Source organism: Schistocerca serialis, chromosome 7 (genome assembly GCF_023864345.2).
Source record: "Schistocerca serialis cubense isolate TAMUIC-IGC-003099 chromosome 7, iqSchSeri2.2, whole genome shotgun sequence".
Lineage (NCBI taxonomy): Eukaryota > Metazoa > Arthropoda > Insecta > Orthoptera > Acrididae > Schistocerca > Schistocerca serialis.
The window spans coordinates 299659297-299685833 of NC_064644.1; the positions used below are offsets into that span (position 1 = coordinate 299659297).

A 26537-nucleotide genomic window follows, 5' to 3' on the forward strand; every position below is an offset into this window, starting at 1 on the left:
ACCACACATCGTCAGCCGATTCAATTACAGTGTCGCAACTTCGGGCTCGCTGACGGTGGCAGCAATCTGAAATAGAGAACAGTCGAAAGAATGTGGTCCGAATAGCTCTGTCTTCTAACAAACAGTAATGGAGGGGGGAGGGGGGAAGGGGGGAAAACTTATAGCGCCCTTGGGTTTTTAACTTACTGATGGCATACTAATTCATGTAGGTTACTACCTGATAATGAGATCGGTACATTTGCTGTCCGAAGTGTTGCCTCACGATGCCGGTATTGGCTGTTGAGCAAAAAGGTTTGACGACCAGTGGTTTAGAGTTTCAAATGCGGTGGCCAATGAAGTTCTTAATGAAATATTTTTTTCCCGCGTGTACTACTATTGTACCACGCCATCTGGGAGGTCCCATTAGTCCGTAGCAGGATCTACATTCTTCCTCAAAATTTCACGACCACGAAGACCTTGCTAGAAGTGAATGACGTCTATGTTAATGAATTCATCCGTCGCATGTTGGAAGAATAATTTCATTTTTAAAGACGAAAAAATAGAGTGTAGTTCCACTTACATCTGTCTATCAATTATTGGTTTTGGCTTAGGCCTGAGTGCGCCATATAATCAAAAATGGTTCAAATGGATCTGAGCACTATGCGACTTTAACTGCTGAGGTCATCAGTCGCCTAGAACTTAGAACTAATTAAACCTAACTAACCTAAGGACATCACACACATCCATGCCCGAGGCAGGATTCGAACCTGCGACCGTAGCGGTCGCTCGGTTCCAGACTGTAGCGCCTAGAACCACACGGCCACTCCGGCCGGCGCCACATAATCCCACAGTATTCTATATCCATCTTTTATTATAATAATACGGTATCAAATGTAGTAATAGATGCACAAAGACAAACAGGGAAAACCAACACTGGACAGTTTTCACGTGTATTCCACACAAACAGGTGTGAAGAGAAACGGAATTTCAAAGAAAATGCGAAGACTGTAAAGTAACAAACAGTTACGAAGAATGACGTTAATTGTGCGAAGACAAAGCTATTTTTGTCACCTGAATCTGTATCAGAGGTAGATCTGATCAACTTGTGTGACAACAGTGAACAAGGTGATATTGGATGCTGATTCCGAACAAGACGAGCGTTTAGTGTGTGATGGGCTTCAAAAAGACGGGGCAGTTCGGTACAAACGATTATCTATCTCATATTGGAGACTTTCAGTATGCAATGGACGGAGCAGTCCACACAATTATTGATGCGGTATACGTTTATGCAAGAAGTGAATTTCTCAACTTTTGATTGAACTTGTTCAACACTGGACTTAGTGCTTTATTGGTTCAAATGGCTCCGAGCACTATGGGACTCAACATCGAAGGTCATCAGTCCCCTAGAACTTAGAACTACGTAAACCTAACTAACCTAAGGACATCACACACATCCATGCCCGAGGCAGGATTCGAACCCGCGACCGTAGCAGTCACGCGGTTCCGGACTGAAGTGCCTAGAACCGCATGGCCACCGCGGCCGGCAGTACTTTATTTCTATAGTTTATATTGATATGATTATGTTTGAGACGAAGTCTAAATGAATCGTTTAGCAGGCTGAAACAAAATTAAACGGTAAAAGCAGCTAGATACGGTAGAAAACTAAACTTTCGCAATGTGTTATTTAACCCCAGTTGCAAATGCAATGAAAAACTTGGGACAGATATGGTGTCAATCAAAATTCGTCACATTTGACGTTAACACTGACTTATGGACACGTGGATGAGAGTTTAGGAAAAAATTCCTTGATATTCAGAAACAATTAGACGACCCAATTTATCCATTTTTCCCTATTAGTTTATCATCTAATAGGAACTGACTATCGTCATGCTCATATACCTTTCGGTTGATTTAACGCAACCGCTTGCTAACTGTCCAGCATAATCGCTGCATCTTACATCAGCGACAACCTGCCTTGTTTACTGTCATAACTAGGCGCCTGCCTCGGGACATTCTTCCCCTCTACCACCCCTACAAATCTAGTTTACAGCAATTACACCGCGCGCGTTAGCCGCGCGGTCTTGGACATCGTGTCACGGTCCGCTCGGGTCCCTCCGTCGGAGGTTCGAGTCCTCCCTCGGGCATGGGTGTGTGTGTCGTCCTTAGCGTAAGTTAGTTTAAGTTAGATTAAGTTGTGTGTAAGCTTAGGGACCGATGACCTCAGCAGTTTGGTCCCATAAGACCTTACCACTAGTTTCCAAAAATTTCCAGCAATTACGTTCGCCATAACATACGCCCAACCACCCCGTCTCTGACAAGATATCACACCCGTCACAGGACGAGCTATTCCCTCTGCTATAGCAACATGTTCCCACTCCCTCCAACAAACTAACTATGTCTAATTCGTTTGCTCTTGAGTTTACGCTATCTGATCAAAAGTATCCGGACACCTATTAGTGGATAGAACATGGCATGTGTCCATCCTTCAAAGTCGACGTTCTCGTCGACAACACAGGCACTGCAGTATCGTATTTATCCGCCGACACCGGGCAAGTGATTTTCAATTAAAATATTTTCCCTGTCGGGGAATGTAGATAACGGATATACGAGTGCGGACTGTAGACACTGCTCAGTACACATACTCAAACATATTTTATGGAAGTAACTACTTCCAGTGATTGTTTTGCAATTTTGTAATCATACAATAAAGCAAATTGCTGTTTATGTATTCGCAGTTGGTTACATTTCCAGAATAAAGTTTCGCGAAAGTCAGAGGTCACGAGTTCACGTCTCGGTCTGGCACACACTTTTAACCTGCCAGGAAGATCCGAACGTTACATTTGTTTGGTGAGAGTCAGTTGATACTTTCTGCACCAATCGTCGATCCTGTGCAGGGGCCTTGCTTCGACTCAGGTTTGTTACGTACCACTAAGTGCTTTCATTTTCTAATATTAGATGAAAGCAGTATGGGCTTTTGCGCGTCATGGACTACACTTCTGTCCATCCCCACACCAACCCCTTTGATGGTAAGATATAGGTAGGTAGCCTGTATGCTAATATAGGATATAAGTTATCTCCATTACAGATTTAATAAGAATTCGTCCAGTGATTTGAGCGTGAAGGAGTACCACACACACACACACACACACACACACACACACACACACACACACACACACACGAGAGAGAGAGAGAGAGAGAGAGAGAGAGAGAGAGAGCGCCAGCCTTTCACAATTAAAACATGTATAAGATCTGATGATACGCAGTTTGAGGGAGGCGCTCACCAATGCCAGCCTGCGCGACCACCCAGGAGAGGCGCAGGAAGAGCATGACGCCCCAGATGTTGAGCAGGCAGGGGATGAGCACCCCCTGGATCCAGCCCAGCTTGACGCCATGGTGCTCCGGAGGCCGCGGCGGCTCCAGATCCGGGTCTCCAACCGGAAGGCCACCATCTCCCTCCTGCGGACAAGAAATCAGCACACGTGACGTTAATGCACTCCACAGCTGACAGGCACTAGCACGGCGACATGCTCGAAATTACTGATCATTCGCTGTGATCACTCCCAGCTTAAGCTAAAAGTGACTGAAAAAAAGCGCAGTTGATTCCCGTATATAAGAAAGGTAAAAGAAAGGACCCACAAAAATTAGAGACGAACATCCCTTAATGTTGGTTAGCTGCAGAATTCTTGAGCATAGTCTGATTTGGAAAATATACGACGGTGAGTCAAATGAAAACCTTAAATATTTTTTAAAATATTATTTATTGTGCAGAAGTGGCACAAAGCTGTATCACTTTTCAATGCAATCTGCCCCACGATCAATGCAAGTCCTCCAGCACTTACAAAGTGCATAAATTCCTTCAGAAAAAATTCCTTTGGTAGCCCGCGCAACCACTAATGTCCCGCGTGGTGTACCTCTTCATCAGAACGGAACTTCTTTCCTCCCATTGCGTCTTTGAGTGGTCCAAACATATGGAAATCACTTGGTGATGAGGAGTGGCGCCATTCCTTGCTCGCTCTCTTCGTTTCCGACTGGTGGAAGTGAACCCAGGTTTCGTCCCCAGTAACGATTCTTGCAAGGAAGCCATCACCTTCTCGTTCAAAGCGCCGAAGAAGTTCTTCACAAGCATCAACACGTCGTTCTCTCATTTCAGGAGTCAACTGCCGTGGCACCCATCTTGCAGACACTTTGTGAAACTGGAGCACATCGTGCACAATGTGGTGTGCTGACCCTTGACTAATCTGTAAACATGCTGCAGTGTCATTCACTATCACTCGGCGGTTTTCCTTCACTATGGCTTCAACTGATGCAATGTTCTGTGGAGTCACAACTCTTTGTGCCTGACCTGGACGAGGAACATCTTCCACTGAAGTCACACCAATTGCGAACTTCCTACTCCATTCGTTGACTTGCTTCTGTGACAAACATGCATCAACGTACTGAGCCTTCATTCGTCGATGAATTTCAGTAGGTTTCACACCTTCACTACGCAAAAACCGAGTAACAGAACGCTGTTATTCCCTGGTGCAAGTCGCAAGTGGGGCGGCCATCTTTATACCGATGCTGCGCCGGTATGTGTGCATCTGCACTATGCTGCCACCTACGGGCCATTCTGCACGTTGTTTGTAGCACGCTTACCAACTTACAGGATAACGGCGCGGAATTTCGATTTGTTATTACAAATTTATGATCCTCATTTGACTCACCCTCGTACTATGAAAAAAGAGAGACAGAAAAGAAACAAAAGATTTACCCGAATTGGACGGAAATACTTAGATGTGATGTAAATGTACAGACAAATTATTACAATTCCAGCAAAAAATTTGATGATTTATTTAAGAGGTTAGAGCTTCACAAATTGAGCAAATCAATAACGCATTGGTCTGTCTCTGACCATTATGTAAGTAGTTAATCGGCTTGGCATTGTTTGTTAGAGTTTTTGGATGCCCATCTAAGGGATACAGTGTCAAATTCTGTGCAACTGGGGCGTCAGATCGTCAAAATTCCGAGCTGGTTGGAAGGCCCTGCCTATAATGGTCCAAACGTTCTCAATCGCGGAGAGATCAGGGAACATCGTGGGCGAAGGCAGATTTTTGTAAACACGAAGACAAGCAGTAGAAACTCTCACAGGTGGGCGGGCATTATGCTGCTGAAATGTAAGCTCAGGAAGGCTTGCCACGAAGGGCAACAAAACGAGGCGTATAATATCGTCCACGTGTCATTGCGATGTAAGGGTGCGACGGATGACAACCAAAAGGGTTCTGCCATAAAAAGAAACAGCACCTCAGGTGGTCACACCTGCTTGTCAGGCAGTATGGCGGGCGACAGGCCTATTGGTGTTCCACAGCTATTCGGGGCGTCTCCACAGGTCTTCGCTGGCTATTCGATGCGGGCCTCATCACTGACGACAATTCTACTCCATTCAAGGAGATTCCAGCCCGAAGACGTGAAAGACGTATCAGGAGATGTACTGGACAGTCTTAGAGTGTATGATAAATTTCCTTGAGAGAGAAAAATTTCTGTCCACAAACCAGCGCGGATTAAGAAAGCTTCACTCGTGCAAAACTCAGATTGCCCACTTGTCATGCGTCGTCCTGCGAATCATGAATGAAAGTCAACAGGCAAATTCCATGGCCCTAAATATCTGGAAAACGTCTGAAACAGCGCAACATTGCAGACTGTTAACGAAGGTCCGACCTTACGAAACAGGTTCTCGGATACGTGAACGGGTCAAAGGCTTTTTGTGTCCTGGACGGCGAATGTTCGTCGCACACAAAGATATCGTGAGGAGGGACACCAGGAAACTGTAATAGGACCACTCTTGTTCTCTATACTCGTAACTGACCTGACAGGGCAAGCAACAATCTGCGACTGTTTATGACGTTGTTGAGTATGAGAAAGTATCGTCGTTGAGTGACTGTAGGAGGAGTCAAGATGAACTAGATGGAATTTCTATTTGGTGTGATGAACATCAGTTTGCTCTAAATGTGGAAAAATGTGAGCTATGCATGTTGCAAAGAAACATGATTTGTAACAAGGAGATGAGGTGGGTTGTAGAGAAGGTAAATGGTCGACTTCAGATTACTGGGAGATTTTTGGGAAAGTGTAATTGATTTATAAATGAGCCCGTATAGAGAACACTTGTGCGACCCATTCTTAAGTGCCGTTCGAGTGTTTGTGATGCCCATCCAAATTCAAATGGCTCTAAGCACTATGGGACTTAACATCTGAGGCCATCAGTCCCCTAGACTTAGAACTACGTAAACCTAACTGACCTAAGGACATCACACACATCCATGCCTGAGGCAGGATTCGAACCTGCGACCGTAGCAGCCGCGTGGTTCCGGACTGAAGCGCCTTGAACCGCTCGACCACATGTGATGCCCATAAGACTGGATTAAAGCTATTCAGAGGTGTTCTGTTAGAATGTGTGTGACTGGCCGCTATTTTGCAGTTACAATGTGTGCACTGGAAATGTTGTGCATGGAGAGGGAGTTATGTGCCCTCCTAGCGATTCAGGTGGGTCCTGGTACGGTCCCATGTCTCCTCTGTCGACAGAGCTGTCTATGAATCTCATTAGATCGAGTACACCTCCCTGGGGAGGCGAGCAATCTTCGCAGAAGCCAGGATTTGGCCCGCGCTGCTGCTTTTGTATGAAATCAGCTGTCCCCTGTTCATGTGCTGTACAGTGGACGCTGCAGCCACTTTGCCAACCTTTCAGAATGATTTGAGTACATTTCTGCCTTTCTGCGCTAACTGCAAAGGCCAGACACCGCATTACCGCTTGGCTATCGTATGAGTGTCAGTTCCATTTCTTTCAAAAAATTTGGTTCATCCAATGAGACTGCGTCGTGACACCTAGCACATGACGCACATGGATTGACAATGAAGCTTCAGCTTAATGACAATCTCCTGAATGTAAAATGTGTGTCTTGGTTGCAAAAAGTTAGAATTTTTCCGTCCTTTCCCCGATTTTGCGTAAATTTGGTCACATTGATCACACTGACAATAGCCTGAAGTCGTCCCCTACATGTTGAAGTTTTGAAAGTTTGTAAGTTGGGCAGGAGGAAGTAATTATTTCGGGCATTCAGGGACAGACCGTCTGAGAAGTCGGAAATGCAGACCTGTGTAATTTGTGGTAATGTTCTATGGGACCAAACTGCTGAGGTCATCTGTCCGAACCTCTGTCTGTTTCCTCCCTTACTTTCCACTTCGGCAGACACTTACAATGTGTCAGGGGAGCTGCATTAGATGGTATACATCGCTGCAGACTGCAGCACTTATTGCGCGATACTACTTTAGTTAGATTTAATACAGTGGCTACTCGAAAATAGTTCGTATTGCTTCACAGAGCCGCTAGACTGTAAGACAGCGTTTAAGATAAATCACTCAGTTTAAATTTATCTTGCAGAAGATACGTTTGTGAATAGCCCGAATATTATACAAGTTACAGGCCGAATATAAACGTAGCCCTGTCCCACACGTACACGCTACTCCAGTCAAAGACTCCCTGACACAAAAATGACGTCTGATACCCGGCACTGGACTACTCTGAAGTGGATTTTAAAAAGGAGAGTATAGTGGCGCACGGCTAAAACGAAACTACGTTCTTTGCTCTACTTTTTTTCCCCCACAGTTTTCGTAGCGTATGAAGGTGCAAACGGCGAAATGTTATCGACTGCTTGTACGGAAACTAGATAGTTGGTAGATGTGAATGGTACAAAATAGACGCAGCAGTTTGATAAGGGAATGAGAAAGGCTATTCAATCTTTATACTAAGCGATCATTAAAGGAAGCTAGAGATAAATTTTTAAACCTAATCAAAGATCGGAGAGAAGAAATAATAACGTTAAATGGTTTGCCGATATAAGGAACTAGGAAGCTCATTTAAACCAAGTGACTCAGTTTTAAAGGAAGATTGTAAGGTGAACATCAACAAACATGAAATAAGAGGAACAGAATGTAGCTGAATTGAACCAGTGATGCTACGGAACTACACTAGCAAATTGGCTGAAAGTAGAAGATGAGTTTTGATATTTGGGCAGGAAAGTGATTAGAGACGACCGATATAAAGAAGATATAAAATACAGGCTAGCAATAGCTATGTTCTGAAAAAGAGAAATAATACAGATTTAAGTGCGAGGAAGTTTCTTCTGAAAGTATACTTTCCAGTCACATTAATATGATCACATGTCAATAGCCTGAATGACCACATTTTGCAGCGCAGACCGCAACTAGACGTGCAGGAAGAGTGTCACTGAGGTTCTGGAAGGTACCGGCAGAGTTGTGAAGTCATGCCGACTCCAATGCCGTGACCAGCTGTGATAGGCGAACAGCCTGAACCAAGTGTCCCCGCAGATTCTCAATCGGTTTTAAATCTGGTCAATTTGGTGGGCAAGGGAGTACGGTAAACTCATCCTAGTGCTCTTTAATTCGCACACATACACAGCGAGCTGTGTGACACGTTACATTGTCATTCTGGTAGATGCCATCGTGTCGAGGAAAAACAAACAACTTGTCCGGTTTAACATGGTCTCCAAGAATAGATGCATACTTGCGTTGATCCACTGTCGCCTCCAGAATGATGATATCACCCAGGGAACGTCACGTAAACATTCCTCAGACCACATCGCTTCCTGCTCCGGTCTGGACCCTTCCGATGATTGTTGCAAGGCGTCTACTTTCAGACGTTTCATACAACGTAATTTATCTGAAAAGGCGATTTGTAGCTACTCAATGAATGTCCCGTTACGGTAATGGCGCGCAAATTCCAGCCTTCGTCGCCGGTGAACAGCAGTCAGCATGGATGTGTGAACCAGGCACCTTCTTCAGAGGCCCATACGCAGCAACGTCGCTGAATGGTCGTTGAGGAGGCGTATATTGGTACTATCTTGGTTCATCTGGGTGGTCAGCTGTTCAGAAGTTGTACGTCCTTTCGCCCGTACACATCTCCACAGCGGTCATTCACTCTGTCATCTATGGCCCGTTGTGCACCAAGGCAGTATCGGCCCTAGTTTTGGACAGCGCCATTGTGACATTGGTTCCAATGGCTCTGAGCACCATGGGATTTATCATCTGAGGTCATCAGTCCCCTAGAACGTAGAACTAGTTAAACCTAACTAACCTAAGGGCATCACACACATCCATGCCCGAGGCAGGATTCGAACCTGCGACTGTAGCAGTCGTGCGGTTCCGGACTGAAGCGCCTAGAACCGCTCGGCCACAGCGGCCGGCCATTGTGACATTCAGGGTATATTTTAATCAGGGCGGCACTCGTATATTTCACAAACTTAGCGGTTTCGGCAATGCTTCACCCTTCGCTCGAAAGCCAATGATCATGTCCTTTTCGACGACAGATAAATCGCTCCGTGTCCGCATTACGATAATCTTGGACATGCTTTATATACCCTCCAGCTATTGCTACCACCTGCCGTCTGTGAGGGATAATTGCACGCGATGACGAACATAGGCTGTGGTCACATTAATATGACTGGACCGTCTCGTGTGTAGTTTTGGCTCTGAGCACTATGGGACTTAACAGCTATGGTCATCAGTCCCCCAGAACTTAGAACTACTTAAACCTAACTAACCTAAGGACAGCACACAACACCCAGCCATCACGAGGCAGAGAAAATCCCTGACCCCGTCGGGAATCGAACCCGGGAACCCGGGCGTGGGAAGCGAGAACGCTACCGCACGACCACGAGATGCGGGCCGTGTGTAGTTTTATATGAAATGAAAGGAGAACGATTAACAGCACAGACCAGAAGAATACAGAAAAATGCTGAAGGTTGGATCGTTAGGTTGAATGATTAATGAAGGGGTACTGAATTGAAATGAGAAGAAAAGAAAATTATATGGCACTAAGCGACTGAGAGAAATGATAGACTGGTAGGATACATCCTGAGGTATCAAGGAGTAGTTGATCTGGTAATGTTGGGAAATAGGGTGGCTGGGCAAAAGTGATTGTAGAGTAGCGCCGGGACTCTACTACATTAATCAAGTTCAAATGCACGTAGCTCGCAGTAGTTAAGCAGAGATTGACACGTCTCGATGTGAGCCATTCACTGGCCTCGGTTTTTCTACACCTCTGAGCACTTCTATTTGTTGGTACCTCTGTGCTTTTGATTCTGGGGAGAAGGATTGAACAGTAGTGTATTTCATTAGAAAGACACAGCGGCATTTAAATATTCTGATATCGCTTTTCCTAAGTTAATACACCGTAAGAAAAGAAAAAAAACATGAAAGGAAGGAATTATTCGGATGGTACGGAAATCGGTAGATGTGGCATGCATGTGTAGACAAACAAATGATTACGATTTCAGCAAAATAGGGTGATTCATTTAAAAGAAAGAGCTCCACAAATTGAGGATGTCAATAACGCATTGGTCCACTTCTGGCCGCTATGCAAGCAGTTATTCGACTTGGCACTGACTGAATTGTTGGATGTCCTCCTGAGGGATATAGGGCCAGATTCTATCCAACTGGCGCGTTAGATCGGCTAAACCCCGAATTGGTTATAGGGCACTGTCCATAATACTTCAAACATTCGCAGCTGGGGAGAGACCTGGCGACCTTGCTAGCCAAGGTAGGGCTTGACAAGCACGCAGACAAGCAGTAGAAACTCTCGCTGTGTGCAGCCGGGCATTATATTGCTGAAATGTAAGCCCAGGATGGTTTGCACATAATAACATCGACATAACATCTGTGCTGTAAGGGTATCGCGGAGCCGGCCGCTGTGGCCGAGCGGTTCTAGGCGCTTCCGTCCGGAACCACGAGGCTGCTACGGTCATAGGTTCGAGTCCTGCCTCGGGAATGGATGTGTGTGATGTCCTTAGGTTAGTTAGGTTTAAGTAGTTCTAAGTTCTAGGTGACTGATGACCTCAGTTGTTAAGTCCCATAGTGCTTGGATCCATTTTATTTGGTATCGCGGATGACAACCAAAATGGTCCTGCTATGAAATGAAATGGTACCCCGTACCATCACTCCTTGTTGTCGAGCCATACGGCGAGTGACGGGTTGGTGTCCCACTGCTGCCCCGTGCGTTTCCAGATAAGTCTTCGCTGGTCATCGGGTCTGTAATGGGGGCACCGCATTTTACCTGACGCAGAGAAAGGGTAAGTTCGAGATACTATAGCTAATAATAACGGGCTTAAGTGCCTTCATAACCTGCAGAATGTTGGAGCAAATTGTGCAGACAGTCACGATTATGTAGTATCAAGCAATGAAATGAATAGAGCCGGCACATCAAGCTTCCATAATACCAGCGGTGTGAGAACAAGATCAAAGGACGGTACTTTGATGTAACTGGAAGATCGTGAATCAAACACGAACTCAAGAATTGATACTAAAACCAAGGAGGATTGTTCTTGAGATACTGGGAAGAGTAGTGTCGTGCGCCTTGCAGGTTTATCGTCTAGTAATTTACGTGAGACGACTTTCCTGATGCGTTTATTTAGGATTCGTGTGAAACCCAGCTCGCGCTATTCGTCCACGAGACTCAGAGGGCCAGAGACACGGGTTCCCAGGTAGATGCCGTGTTTCTTGACTTCCGTAAGGCGTTCGATACAGTTCCCCGCAGTCGTTTAATGAACAAAGTAAGAGCATATGGACTATCAGACCAATTGTGTGATTGGATTGAAGAGTTCCTAGATAACAGAACGCAGCATGTCATTCTCAATGGAGATAAGGCTTCCGAAGTAAGAGTGATTTCAGGTGTGCCGCAGGGGAGTGTCGTAGGACCGTTGCTATTCACAATATACATAAATGACCTTGTGGATGACATCGGAAGTTCACTGAGGCTTTTTGCGGATGATGCTGTGGTATATCGAGAGGTTGTAACAATGGAAAATTGTACTGAAATGCAGGAGGATCTGCAGCGAATTGACGCATGGTGCAGGGAATGGCAATTGAATCTCAATGTAGACAAGTGTAATGTGCTGCGAATACATAGAAAGAAAGATCCCTTATCATTTAGCTACAATACAGCAGGTCAGCAACTGGAAGCAGTTAATTCCATAAGTTATCTGGGAGTAGGCAATACGAGTGATTTAAAATGGAATGATCATTTAAAGTTAATCGTCGGTAAAGCAGATGCCAGACTGAGATTCATTGTAAGAATCCTAAGGAAATACAATCCGAAAACAAAGGAAGTAGGTTACAGTACACTTGTGACTTCTGAAATTTTCCCGGCGTATTTCTTCTTCTAATAATTTCCGGGTATGCAGCCGGATCCCGTCGACATTCTGCCACGATATTTTGGCCCAGAGACGTCCGGCCATCATCAGGTGAGTACACAACTACTGAAGAGCCCAGGTGCAGTCGCGGTACATTTTCGCATGCGCGAGATTCGGCATAAATACCGCGACTGCACCTGGGCTCTTCAGTAGTTGTGTACTCACCTGATGATGGCCGGACGTCTCTGGGCCGAAATATCGTGGCAGAATGTCGACGGGATCCGGCTGCATACCCGGAAATTATTAGAAGTAGAATACAGTACACTTGTTCGCCCACTACTTGAATACTGCTCAGCAGTGTGGGATCCGTACCAGATAGGGTTGATAGAAGAGATAGAGAAGATCCAACGGAGAGCAGCGCGCTTCGTTACAGGATCATTTAGTAATCGCGAAAGCGTTACGGAGATGATAGATAAACTCCAGTGGAAGACGCTGCAGGAGAGACGCTCAGTAGCTCGGTACAGGCTTTTGTTGAAGTCTCGAGAACATACCTTCACCGAGGAGTATATTGCTCCCTCCTACGTATATCTCGCGAAGAGACCATGAGGATAAAATCAGAGAGATTAGAGCCCACACAGAGGCATACCGACAGTCCTCCTTTCCACGAACAATACCAGAATGGAATAGAAGGGAGAACCGATAGAGGTACTCAAGGTACCCTCCGCCACACACCGTCAGGTGGCTTGCGGAGTATGGATGTAGATGTAGATGTAGATTCGCCGGGCGATCAGAGGCTGTTCATCACGAACACGACTGATGGAATCGCTATGTTGGTGGACGGCATCAGTCAGGAATTTCGGATTCAACGGGACACGACGCAATCTGAAATTCAGTTACCTTTACATACTCTTATTACTGTGGGTACAATTTAGCTATAGTTGTTAATTTAAATCTATGTACCGAAGAAGTTTGCTAAACAACTGCGTCTGTGCCTGTATTCCGTGGACCAACGTACTGGGTGCGGTGAAGGGTAGGTAGTACAGCAGGTCATTTCCCACCGTTCAATCTCATTGGCGGATGGTGCATGGGAATAAAGGCTGTCATACTTCTATGTAGGAATATTGGCATCGAGGTCATTAAGTCAGATACACACTCATGCACATAAATTAAGGATAATTGCAGAATGTGGCGCCACACAACGTGGCACTACACAAAACTGGCGCTAATAGCATACATACATAGGGAACACACACGACGCAGATCTGTAATTCCACGGTATTGGTGATAAGTTGAGAAAACCGTCCCGAAACACATGTGCTACAAAACGCCACTGTTTCCTGCGCATGTACCCCGTCATCAATATGGGATATGATCACCATGCACACGTACACAGGCCGCACAACGGGTTGGCATACTTTGGATCAGGTGGTCGAGCAGCTGCTGGGGTATAGCCTCCCATTCTTGCACCACTGGCTGTCGGAGCTCCTGAAGTGTCGTAGGGATTTGAAGACGTGCAGCGATACGTTGACCGAGAGCATCCCAGACGTTTTCGATGGGGTTTAGGTCTGGAGAACAGGCAGGCTACTCCATTCGCCTGATTTCTCCAGTTTCAAGGTACTACTGCACGATGGCAGCTCGGTGGGGCCGTGCGTTATCATCCATCAGGAGAAAGGTGCGACCCACTGCACCCCTGAAAAGGCGGACATACTGGTGCAAACTAACGTCCCGATACACCTGAACTCTTACAGTTCCTCTGTCAAAGACATGCAGGGATGTACGTGCACCAATCATAATTCCACCCCACACCATCAAACCACGACCTCCATACAGGTCCCTTTCAAGGACATTAAGGGGTTGGTATCTGGTTCCTAGTTCGCGCCAGATGAAAACCCGGCAACAATCACTGTTCAGACTAAACCTGGACTCGTCAGTGAACATAACCTGGGACCACTGTTCCGATGACCATGTACTGTGTTCTTGACACCAGGCTTTACGGGGTCTCCTGTGACCAGGGGTCACTGGAATGCACCTTGAAGGTTTCCGGGTGAATAAACCATGTCTGGAGACAACTGTTCCAGTGGCTGTGGTAAAGTCCCGAGTAAGGCAACCTGCAGTACTCCGTGGCCGTCTGCGGGCACTAATGGTGAGATATCGGTCTTCTTGTGGTGTTGTACTCTTCGGACGTCCCGTACTGTAGCGCCTGGACACGTTTCCTGTCTGCTGGAATCGTTGCCATAATCTTGAGATCACACTTTTGCGGCACACGGAGATCCCGTGCTACGACCTGCTGTTTTTGACCAGCCTCCAGTCGCCCTAGTATTCCACCCCTCATAACGCCATCAATATGTGTTCTTTGAGGCATTTTCAACACACACTCACCATTAGCACGTCTGAAAACGTCTGGCCACTTACTCGCTGCACCGTACTCTCACATGCACCAACATACCTCTGCCTATGTGGATTTGCTGGCAGCGCCACCGTGCGACGACCGCAGGTCAGATGCACCTCATGGCCATACCCCGAAGTGATTTAAACCCGCAAACCGCCCACCAGAGCGTTGTTTCACCATGTATCAGCATTATCCTTAATTTATGAGCATGAGTGTAGTTTCCGATAAATAGTATTCATACACTCCTACATAACGCGGAATTGACGAGAGGCAGTCCCCCACCTGTACCAAAGGAGGCGGGAAGTATTTTGTCATCAGTAGAGAAGCAATAACGCCAGAATGGATCGGTCTGGAGAGCTCAGTGTCTTCGAAAGGGGACTAGTTATTGGATATCTCATGAGTATCAAATGCATGAGGAATATTTCTACCATTTTAAAGTTGCCAAAATCAACGGTTGAAGATGCGACTGCCACGTGGAAATGAGAAGCAGCAGCCACAGCCAAAACCGAGACCAGTAGACACCTTGTACTGACGGAGAGGGATCGACGAGCACTGCGAAGAGTGGTTGTAAAAAATCGCATGAAATCAGCTAGCACAGTGACTGTGCGTAGGGAGTTAAAAAGAATTGGACGCAGTGGTGGAGCACCTCATTTTATGCCTCACATAACAGTCATGAAGCAGCATCTATTTGGCAAGGTTTTATAGACAAAAAATTCCTGATATGGAATGGCCTGCCTAGAGTCCTGCCCTGAACCCAATGGAAGACATTTCGCTTGAGTTAGAATATATACTTCGCTTCAGACTCCAGCGTCCAAAATCACTACCTACTCTGGTTTTAGCTCTTGAGGAAGAATGGGCTGCCGCTTCTCCGCAGACTTTTAGACACCTCACTGAAAGGGTCCGCAGCAGAGTTCAAACCCCATACGAATATCCACTTATGGATGTCTGTATAGTTTTCATCAGATGATGTATATGGTGGGTCAAATGTTATTTTTATTGACTCTTCGGAACATGTGCGCTTAGGGATTAGTTACATTTCCCATCTATCATTTGAACTATTTTCTTCTCGAAATGATGTGGAACGAGTCAGTTTACGGGATATGTATAGCAGATTACTTTGAGCATTAACGAAAGTATGCGTTTTTCAAACTTGTTCATGCAGCTACACTTAAAAACTCGTTTTTTTTTATTTTTTTAAAATTTTTTTTACAGGCTACCAGTTTTAAACAAAAATTCGTCTGTGAAGTAGAAGGAACTGTACTGAGGAATTTATCTTCGATTAAATTTGAAACTCACTTGGTACGTTCAGACATTTTATGTTAATGGGTAAATGACGAGAGATTATTGATGGATACTGAACTCTTTTTATGAGGAACTGTCAACTTTATTAATCGTTGATACAATGTTATTCTTTCTTCTAGTGTTGTAGATACGGACATCACTACTACTACTACCACTACTACTACTACGTGATCAGGCCCAGTGGACCGCACGCATCTACAAGTTTCCTCCTCCACTGTATTCTGTCCATTGCTGCTATCCGCCATCCGTCCACATCTATTGACACTTGGTTTAAATCTTCATGCAGGCCACCCCTCCAACGCTTCTTGGGTCTCCCTGGGGGTCTCTTTCCTGTAGGTGTGAAATCCAGGAGCTTCCGAGGCCATCTGAGATCCTCCATCTGGGCCACATGGCCGGCCCACTGAATTCGTTTGGCTTTGACAGTTCCTGCTATATTGGGTTGTTGGTATAGTTCCTCAAGCTCTTAGTTGTATCTGATCCTCCATTTCCCTGTATCTGCATCCAGAACCGGACCGAAGATCTTCCGAAGCACTTTTCTCTCAAAAACAAGGAGCTTATGAAGTCCTATTTCCGGATACTCCATGTCTCACAGCCATATAGAACAAAAGGCTGGGTCAGGGTTTTGTACAGTCGAATCATGAACTGCCTGGAGAGATATCTGGACCGAAGCAGTTGTGCTAGGCTGTGGTAAGACCGGTTTCCTGTTGTATTCTGGCATTGATCTCAGCTTCACATGACGAGTTCTCAGTGAAAAGTGCCCCTAGATATTTGAATTCATGCACTGTCTTGTAGGACTGGTCCCCAACCAGCAGTGATTGTAGATGACAACAGTCTGACAATGACCATGCATCATAACAAGGTACTCTGTCTTGGCTTCGTTTATGTTTAGCCCAAACTTGCTGGCAGCCTCCTTTAGTGCTTTGGTCATTTGCTCAACTCCTCTTCCGACCTAGAGAATAAACTGATGTCAGCATAGGCTAAGTATGCCATTCTGTCCACTACAGATCTCGTCTGCATAGACTAAGTATGCCAGTCTCTTCACTACTCTTCTCAAATTGTGGTGGATTCTTTATGACGAATCTCACTTGTGAATATTCGAGAGCATGCTGAAAAGAAAAGCGTTCGAATATTTTATGGGAAAGCTCTTGATGCTTTTAAATAAAATAAACGTTATAAACTTTCCCCATCTTTATACTTCATGTCTTCATATTTGCAGTCCTCTGTCGCTAGAGGGTTCCGAATTCTAGCGTGTAACATAGTGTTGTGCAACGTAACTAAGTCGTCGCGTGAGAAGCAGCGATCAGAATTTGATGCATTCTTCAACACATGGAGCACCGCCTCCTGCAACATGACAATGCCAGACGACGCACTAGCACTGCGTCATCTGCAATACGAGTAGTCCAACGCCTTGGATTCACAGTCATCGGTCATACTCCATACAGTTCTCACTTTGACCCATCCGATTTTCATGTTTCCAAAACCTGAAGAATACCTTAGAGGACTTCACTTTGATAGTGATGAAGCGGAGCAAGCAGATTTGAGGTTGTAAAACCGTCAACAAACTCAGATATTCAACAGTAACGGTATCAGTAAACTGGTCTCTCGTTGGAAGAAACGTACTCGTCGTCACGGCGCTTTGATGAATAGATATGTAGATATGAAGACTAAATATGTGGAATGTTAATAACGTCTCTTTTGTTTAACGTTCTTTAAGAGTGTTGACATAAAGATTCGGAGGGATTACTTTTCAGTGTGTCCTAGCGTCTTCTCTTTAAAATTGTTAAGGTTGCATATCATTACGATGAACATTTGATAATGAGACTTTAACCTCGAAACTGGTTATGATGAAACAGATAAACAGACAATTAAACTGTAGCTATGAAAGATTCTTTTTCTTACTTTGCATGTCCACTTGTAGCCTACAGCGTCTCTGTTCTCTGTGATTATATTTGATTTCTCCACCTCTTTCTTAGTCTTCCTAGAGGTCTGTTCCCTATTAATTGATAATTCAATATTACATTGTTCATTTTATTTTCATTCATTATTATGATAGCATCTTCCCGTTTACTTCTGTACTCCTTGATCTCTTCATTTATACGTTTAGGATATAATTCTTGTCTGATTATTGTACTCATTATCATGTCAGAAAGTCTAAAATCAGCTGCTCTTCTTAAGCCGGCCGGGGTGGTCGAGCGGTTCTAGGCGCTACAGTCTGAAACCGCGCGACCACTACGGTCGCAGGTTCGAATCCTGCCTCGGGCATGGGTGTGTGTGATGTCCTTAGGTTAGTTAGGTTTAAGTAGTTCTAAGTTCTAGGGGACTGATGACCTCAGAAGTTAAATCCCATAGTGCTCAGAGCCATTTTTTTGCTCATCTTAAAAACCTTATTCTCATAGCTTGTATTCTTCGTTCATTTCCAAGTGTCTGCCATAAAGTATAGACGGTATCATCATTGTTTTATAGAACTTTACTAGGATTTCTTTCCTCCGTTTTTATTCACTGTTTCATAAGAACGTGCTGAAAATTAACGTCTCCGACTGTTTTATGTGGAAACTCTGAAAGATTCTTAAATAAAATAAACGTTATTAACATTCTACACATTTATTCTTCGTCTATATAGTGATTTCTCAACATAGTCACCCTCGCGACGAACACATTTCTTCCATCGACAGACCAGTATGTCGATACTGTCACTGTAGAACGTCTGACTTTGCTGATAGAGCCACAACCTCACCTCCGCTTGTACCCCTTCATTTCTATCAAAGTGAAGTCCTCGAATGTGTTCTTTAAGTTTTGGAAAATCGGATGGGGTAAATTTATGACAGTGAACCCCAGGGGTCGGATTGTTGCAGAAGTCGCAGCGCTCGCGTGTGATCTGGTACTGTAAAACTGAAGGAAGGACGTTCCAGGTGCGGACGAACTCTTTGAATTCGAAACTCGATTACAGCCCGCCGTTTCAGCGACGTAGTTGCTTTACACACCGCCATATGAAATGCATGCGTAATCGGTAGTCATTACCTGGATTCCATGATTTTTTTGTGGAATGTGTGATTAGTTGTCAAGTCTTTGAAGTCCACACTCCACAAAAAATTCATAGAATCCAAGTATTGATGGGTGCAGTTATGCATGCATCGAGTTATCTGGTTCTCTAGGCATGGCGTAGCGGCCTGAAGATGGCATTAATGAGATGCCGAAAATAGTCGCCTAAGTAAAATAACAACTTGTGAAAACATACAGGTATTTGGTGATTTTTTTGGTAAATATTTCAACAGGCCCTGTACCGTATCCACGATGGATCAACAGGGATTGTACACTACTGGCCATTAAAACTGCTACAACACGAAGACGACGTGCTACAGACGCGAAATTTTAACGACAGGAAGAAGATGCTGTGATATGCAAATGATTAGCTTTTCAGAGCATTCACACAAGTTTGGCGCCGGTGGCGACACCTACAACGTGCTGACATGAGGAAAGTTGCCAACCGATTTCTCATACACAAACAGCAGTTGACCGGCGTTGCCTGGTGAAACGATGCTGTGATGGTTCGTGTAAGGAGGAGAAATGCGTACCATCACGTTTACGACGTTGATAAACCGCGATTGCGGTTTATCGTATCGCGACATTGCTGCTCGCGTTGGTCGAGATCCAATGACTGTTAGCAGGATACGGAATCGGTGGGTTCAGGAGGTTAATACGGTACGCCGTGCTGGATCCCAACGGCCTCATATCACTAGCAGTCGAGATGACAGGTATCTTATCCGCATGGCTGTAACGGATCGTGCAACCACGTCTCGATCCCTGAGTCAACAGATGGGGACGTTTGCAAGACAAGAACCATCTGCACGAACAGTTCGACGACGTTTGCAGCAGCATGGACTATCAGCTCGGAGACCATGGCTGCGGTTACCCTTGACGCTGCATCACAGACAGGAGCGCCTGCGATGGTGTACTCAACGACGAACCTGGGTGCACGAATGGAAAAACGTCATTTTTTCGAATGAATCGAGGTTTCGTTTACAGAATCATGATGGTCGCATCCGTGTTTGGCCACATCGCGTTGAACGCACATTGGAAGCGTGTATTCGTCATCACCATACTGGCGTATCACCCGGCGTGATGGTATGGGGTGCCATTGGTTACACGTCTCTGTCACCTCTTGTTCGCACTGACGGCACTTTGAACAGTGGACGTTACATTTGAGATGTGTTACGACCCGTGGCTCTACCCTTCATTCGATCCTTGCGAAACCCTACATTTCAGCAGGATAATGCACGATCGCATGTCGCAGGTCCTGTACGGGCCTTTCTGGATACAGAAAATGTTCGACTGCTGCCCTGGCCAGCACATTCTCCAGATCTCTCACCAACTGAAAACGTCTGGTCAATGGTGGCCGAGCAGCTGGCTCGTCACAATACGCCAGTCACTACTCTTGATGAACTGTGGTATCGTGTTGAAGCTGCATGGGCAGCTGTACCTGTACACGCCATCCAAGCTCTGTTTGACTCAATGCCCAGGCGTATCAAGGCCGTTGTTACGGCCAGAGGTGGTTGTTCTGGGTACTGATTTCTCTGGATCTATGCACCCAAATTGCGTGAAAATTTAATCACATGTCAGTTCTAGTATAATATATTTGTCCAATGAAGACCCACTTATCATCTGAATATGGTGTAGCAATTTTAATGGCCAGTAGCGTATTTTTCTCCAGAAAAATAAATATTTAAAAAAAATCTCCCAGCTATAAATATAGCACTGAGAAACCTGAACCTCAACTTATGCTTGACGCATATCCTCAGCTGTCATCACGAGGCGCAGCAGTGACAGCCGTCTCGATACTCTTGGGCAATCCAAAGCGAGGTCGGTGTCACAGTCAGACCGACTGGCCGCACTACTAGGACGGGAAGACGCTTGGGCGCCCACCCACCGATTAGTCCCTATACGGTGAACCCGCGGGCAGTCGCAGCCCGAACCAGCCTAATGGCTGCTGGAGTAGAAGTCGAGCTGGCGTCCTTGTGCTACATGGAAGCCGCCCGGAGCTGGAAGGGCAGCACCGCATCCGCCGGCGGCTCCCGTCCAGCCGCCGCCGCTGCTGGAGTCAGTCTGCCGGCCGCCGCGCACCGGCCAGAACCGACACCAACTGGTTCCAGCCGGGCGCCACGCGCTCGCCAGCGCTCGTCTGAAATTCCCTGCCCCGACTACCCAGCGCGCCCGATTGTGCAAAAAGCTCAGCGCCGGCACGCGGAGGTAATTACGCGCCGACCACTCGCCACCTGCTCGGGGCCCTCCGAGCATCGCCGCACGCTCTGGTCGCGACGTCGGAGGGCCCCACGGTCACTTCGACGTCGAGCAAGTGACTGCCGACTGCAGACCGAGACCGAGCAGAAGCGCTCCGAGCTCCAAATTCGAAACAGGCCAGAAGGGGAAATTTTGTAGGTTAGTAGGCCACGTCGTTTTCCTCTCTAAAACTCGTTTCGAACTCTCCGCTGGGATCTTTCTCACAATTCTTCAGGTGTCCCTTAAAGATGGTTGAAATGGCTCTGAGCACTATGGGACTTACTACATGGCAGAAAATTAAGAATTATGGGACGACTTTAACAAGGTGAGAGTTGAATTTCCAATATTCACTTAGAGTGTATTTCACATTTGTTTATCATCCCTTTCAAATTGCGTAATGACTTCAATAACACACTGTTGCAGTATGCAGTCGGCACATTTTACAGGCGAGAACATAGCACTTCCGTTACACTGACACCGTTCATCTGGCCAGAAATAGCACTGAGCAGATATACTCGTATCCCTCCAGAATGTTAAAATCCAATTTCTGATATTTATCACTGTAACTTCTACTTGCGACTAGTCACAGTGTCACATCTGTGGGGATAAATCGCAGAAATTGAATTTTAACACTGTGGAGGGATACATCTACATCTGCATCCACATGGATACTCTGGAAATCACATTCAAATGCATGGCAGAGGGTTCATCGAACCACCTTCACAATTCTCTATTAATCCAATGTCGTATAGCGCGCGGAAAGAACGAACACCTTTATCTTTCCGTACGAGCTCTGATTTCCCTTATTTTATCGTGGTGATCGTTCCTCCCTATGTAGGTCGGTGTCAACAAAAGCTTGTGATTGGAATTTCGTGAGAAGATTCCATTGCAACGAAAAACGCCTTTCTTTTAATGATTTCCAGCCCAAATCCTGTATCATTTCTGTGACATTCTCTCCCTTCTTCAATAAAATTCTTCAGGGTATCAGACCGCATCGTCATAATTTTAAATTGCGCCAACGTTTCGGCCAGCGTTGCAGCTAGCCTTCATCAGGGCCTTACGTTAACTGCTAAATGAACACACTTGGATTCCTTAAATAGCTGCACGAGAAAACCGTGTCGTTACTTGATTGGCTGTACTAGGAGGAGGAGGAGGGGTGAAAGGTATGCTTTATTGGTGTTTCCTTTATTATCTGTAATTGGCTGAAATAGCTGTTTTCTATTGGTCTTTATATTAATCCACCCCATTGGAGGAGACGGACGAATAGCGAACAGGTGATGGCTGTGACGTCACACTGTTTCCATGCTGTCCAGAAGCCGGCTGCGGCGTGCCATTGCTTTGTGTGCTCGCGACCACTACTGTGGCTCTCCGCGTGTCCGCATGGGCCGCCACGGCACTGCCGCCGCTCCGTAGCCCTGCTATTGCAGGCAGCCAAGACCTCGGAAGCTTGTACCCGTCCTCTCTATTCATGTTGGCGGGTCTTTTGGCTATTTCTATCGCCTCTCTAATCTTTCTTTTGAAAGTGAGAGGCTGTTTCGCCAGGACGCGGGCTTCTTGAAAAAATATTGGTTTCCCGCACTCGTCCCGGTGTTCCGCCACTGCTGACTTAGTGTGTTGTTTCAGGCGGATATATCTTTCATGTTCCGAGAGCCTAGTGCTGATCGGACGTCCCGTCTCACCTATGTAAACTAATCCACACGCACAACCAATTTCATACACGCCAGCTGTGTGTAGTTTGTCAACTGCATCCTTGGTAGAACCGAGCATGTCTGATATTTTGTTTCTGCTTCGGAAAATTGGTTTGATGTCGGCTTTTCGTAGAATTTTACCAATACGTTCGGTGACCCCTTGTACGTATGGTAACACAGCAATGCTCTGTGCCTCCTTCTCCTCTTCCCTATTAGTCTTCTCCCTTGTCGACATGGTGCTGTCTATCATCTGCTTCCCATAGCCATTAGTTCGGAAGATGGACCTGAGGTGTTCAAGTTCTGTCTTCAGATGTTCTTCGTCGCTTATCCTGTACGCTCTCTTCGTTAGCGTGTGCAGGGCGGACTTCTTCTGCGTGGGGTGATGGTGGGAGGAGGCGTGAAAGTACCTGTCCGTATTGGTTGGTTTCCTGTACACTTTGTGGCCAAGTTTACCATCAGGTTTTCGATAAACTTCCACGTCGAGAAAAGGCAGCACCCCATTCTTCTCTGTTTCCATTGTAAACTGGATTTTTCTATGCTGTTGGTTAAGGTGCTTGTGGAAGTTCTGTAACTCCTCTTCTCCGTGGGGCCAGATGACGAAAGTATCATCGACATAGCGAAGCCAACAATTTGGACGTAATGGTGCGGACTGGAGGGCTGTTTCCTCAAATGCCTCCATGAAAATTTCTGCTGCGATAGGCGATAGGGGAAGTTTATCGAAAACCTGATGGTAAACTTGGCCACAAAGTGTACAGGAAACCAACCAATACGGACAGGTACCTTCACGCCTCCTCCCACCATCACCCCACGCAGAAGAAGTCCGCCCTGCACACGCTAACGAAGAGAGCGTACAGGATAAGCGACGAAGAACATCTGAAGACAGAACTTGAACACCTCAGGTCCATCTTCCGAACTAATGGCTATGGGAAGCAGATGATAGACAGCACCATGTCGACAAGGGAGAAGACTAATAGGGAAGAGGAGAAGGAGGCACAGAGCATTGCTGTGTTACCATACGTACAAGGGGTCACCGAACGTATTGGCAAAATTCTACGAAAAGCCGACATCAAACCAATTTTCCGAAGCAGAAACAAAATATCAGACATGCTCGGTTCTACCAAGGATGCAGTTGACAAACTACACACAGCTGGCGTGTATGAAATTGGTTGTGCGTGTGGATTAGTTTACATAGGTGAGACGGGACGTCCGATCAGCACTAGGCTCTCGGAACATGAAAGATATATCCGCCTGAAACAACACACTAAGTCAGCAGTGGCGGAACACCGGGACGAGTGCGGGAAACCAATATTTTTTCAAGAAGCCCGCGTCCTGGCGAAACAGCCTCTCACTTTCAAAAGAAAGATTAGAGAGGCGATAGAAATAGCCAAAAGACCCGCCAACATGAATAGAGAGGACGGGTACAAGCTTCCGAGGTCTTGGCTGCCTGCAATAGCAGGGCTACGGAGCGGCGGCAGAGCCGTGGCGGCCCATGCGGACACGCGGAGAGCCACAGTAGTGGTCGCGAGCACACAAAGCAATGGCACGCCGCAGCCGGCTTCTGGACAGCATGGAAACAGTGTGACGTCACAGCCATCACCTGTTCGCTATTCGTCCGTCTCCTCCAATGGGGTGGATTAATATAAAGACCAATAGAAAACAGCTATTTCAGCCAATAACAGATAATAAAGGAAACACCAATAAAGCATACCTTTCACCCCTCCTCCTCCTCCTAGTACAGCCAATCAAGTAACGACACGGTTTTCTCGTGCAGCTATTTAAGGAATCCAAGTGTGTTCATTTAGCAGTTAACGTAAGGCCCTGATGAAGGCTAGCTGCAACGCTGGCCGAAACGTTGGCGCAATTTAAAATTATGACGATGCGGTCTGATACCCTGAAGAATTTTATTGAAGAAGACAACGGCCGCGGAAGCCTACGCTTACATTCTCTCCCTTATTTCGTGATAATACAAAACGTGCTTCCCGTCTTTGAACTTTTTCGATGTACTCCGTCAGTCCTATCTGGTAAGAATCCCACACCGCGCAGCAGTATTCTAAAAGAGAACGGACAAGCGTAGTGTAGCAGTCTTAGTAGGTCTGCTACATTTTCTATGTGTCCTGCCAATAAAACGCAGTCTTTGTTTAGCCTTCCCCACATTTTCTGTGTGTTCCTTCCAATTTAAGTTCTTCGTATATTGTGAATATTTAAACTTTGACAAATCTCAACTAAAAATTGTAGTTATCGAAAAGCAGCATTCCCAAAAATCACTTATATTGGTAAGTCACTGTTAAGCCCATCCCTACCGATGTCCATAAGATAGATAACAGATACTCCAGCTAGGCCCCCTCAAGACAGTTACAAGTGTTCCCGACGTTGGGCAGATCATACTGGACATGGTGACCTATACAGTTAGAAAATGCAGCGCTAGATGCCACTAGGAGTGGCAAAAGTGACAGAGAATGTAACAACTTTCAGATACCAGCGTAACGTTCGTTTATAAAGGAATGTTTCCTGTACTTTTTCCTGGGCAAAATTCCTGAAGTTTTCAGGGGCGACTCTCGTCACTTCATAGGCACTAACAGCTTATATTGTTGTTATCTACGTATTATGTGGGCCGATAAAAAGTATTGTTCTAAGTCTACGTCGTCCAGAATCGGTATGCTAATCAGGAGGAGGAGGAGATTAGTGTTTATCGTCCCGTCAACAACGAAGTCATTAGAGACGGAGCACAAGCTCGGATTGGGGAAGGATTGGGAAAGCGGATTAGGGAAGGATTGGGAAAGAAACGGGTGTGCCCTTTCAAAAGAGCCATCCCGGCGTTTGAGTGAAACGATTTAGGGAAATCTCGGAAAACCTAAATCAGGATGCCCGGAGACGAGTTTGAATCGTCGTCGTCCCGAATGGAAGTCCAGTGTGCTAACCACTGCGCCACACCGCTTGGTGGTATATCAGTCAGGCAAAATCGCCGTCAGCAATGAAGGGATCATCCCACCGACGCCCCAGTTTGAAGGTAAAAGTTTAGTGAAACACGGTGTCCTGCTGCGTGAAGATGTCCGATGTCCTTAACTGCCTCCTGTACACCTGCACATCCTCGTCCGACAGGAACTGTCGACCCTTCAAGGCCTTTTTTAAGGGAATGAAGGTGTGATAAGCGCATGGAGAGAGATCAGGACTGTAGGGACGGTACTCTAATGTCTGTCACTGGAGTCGGAGTAACATTTGCCGTATAGGGACGTGCGGTATCATGAAGTTGCGGCACCCCTTGTCGCAGTTTTCCCCGACGTTTCGTCTTAATTGCATGCTGTAATTTCTCTAGCGTTGCGCGTAACAGTTCCCCAATGATGGAGACACTAGGGTCCTTGACATCAATGCGCAATTGTCCCCGAGCCCGCAGCTCGTGGTCGTGCGGTAGCGTTCTCGCTTCCCACGCCCGGGTTCCCGTGTTCGATTCCCGGCGGTGTCAGGGATTTTCTCTGCCTCGTGATGGCTGGGTGTTGTGTTATGTCCTTAGGTTAGTTAGGTTTATGTAGTTCTAAGTTCTAGGGGACTGCTGACCATAGATGTTAAGTCCCATAGTGCTCAGAGCCAATTGTCCCCGATAATCAAATAACAGGGTGAGCATCGCGAGCAGTACGGACCTTGGCGTTTTCGACAGACGTGCTGCTCCATACACATTCTTCATTCTCCAATGCATATCTACCGATATTTGTCCTTAGGCAGCCAAGAAAAGAA

General features: G+C 46.1%; 1 protein-coding gene across 1 annotated transcript in view; it reads right to left on the reverse strand.

Moving 5' to 3' along the window:
* LOC126413030 (bumetanide-sensitive sodium-(potassium)-chloride cotransporter) overlaps positions 1-26537 on the reverse strand; it is a 220368-nt gene that overhangs the window by 134728 nt on the left and 59103 nt on the right. Inside the window, exon 2 of the mRNA XM_050082924.1 lies at positions 3264-3438. Within this exon, the coding sequence (XP_049938881.1) occupies positions 3264-3438 (175 nt within the window). The remainder of the gene's footprint in view (positions 1-3263; positions 3439-26537) is intronic.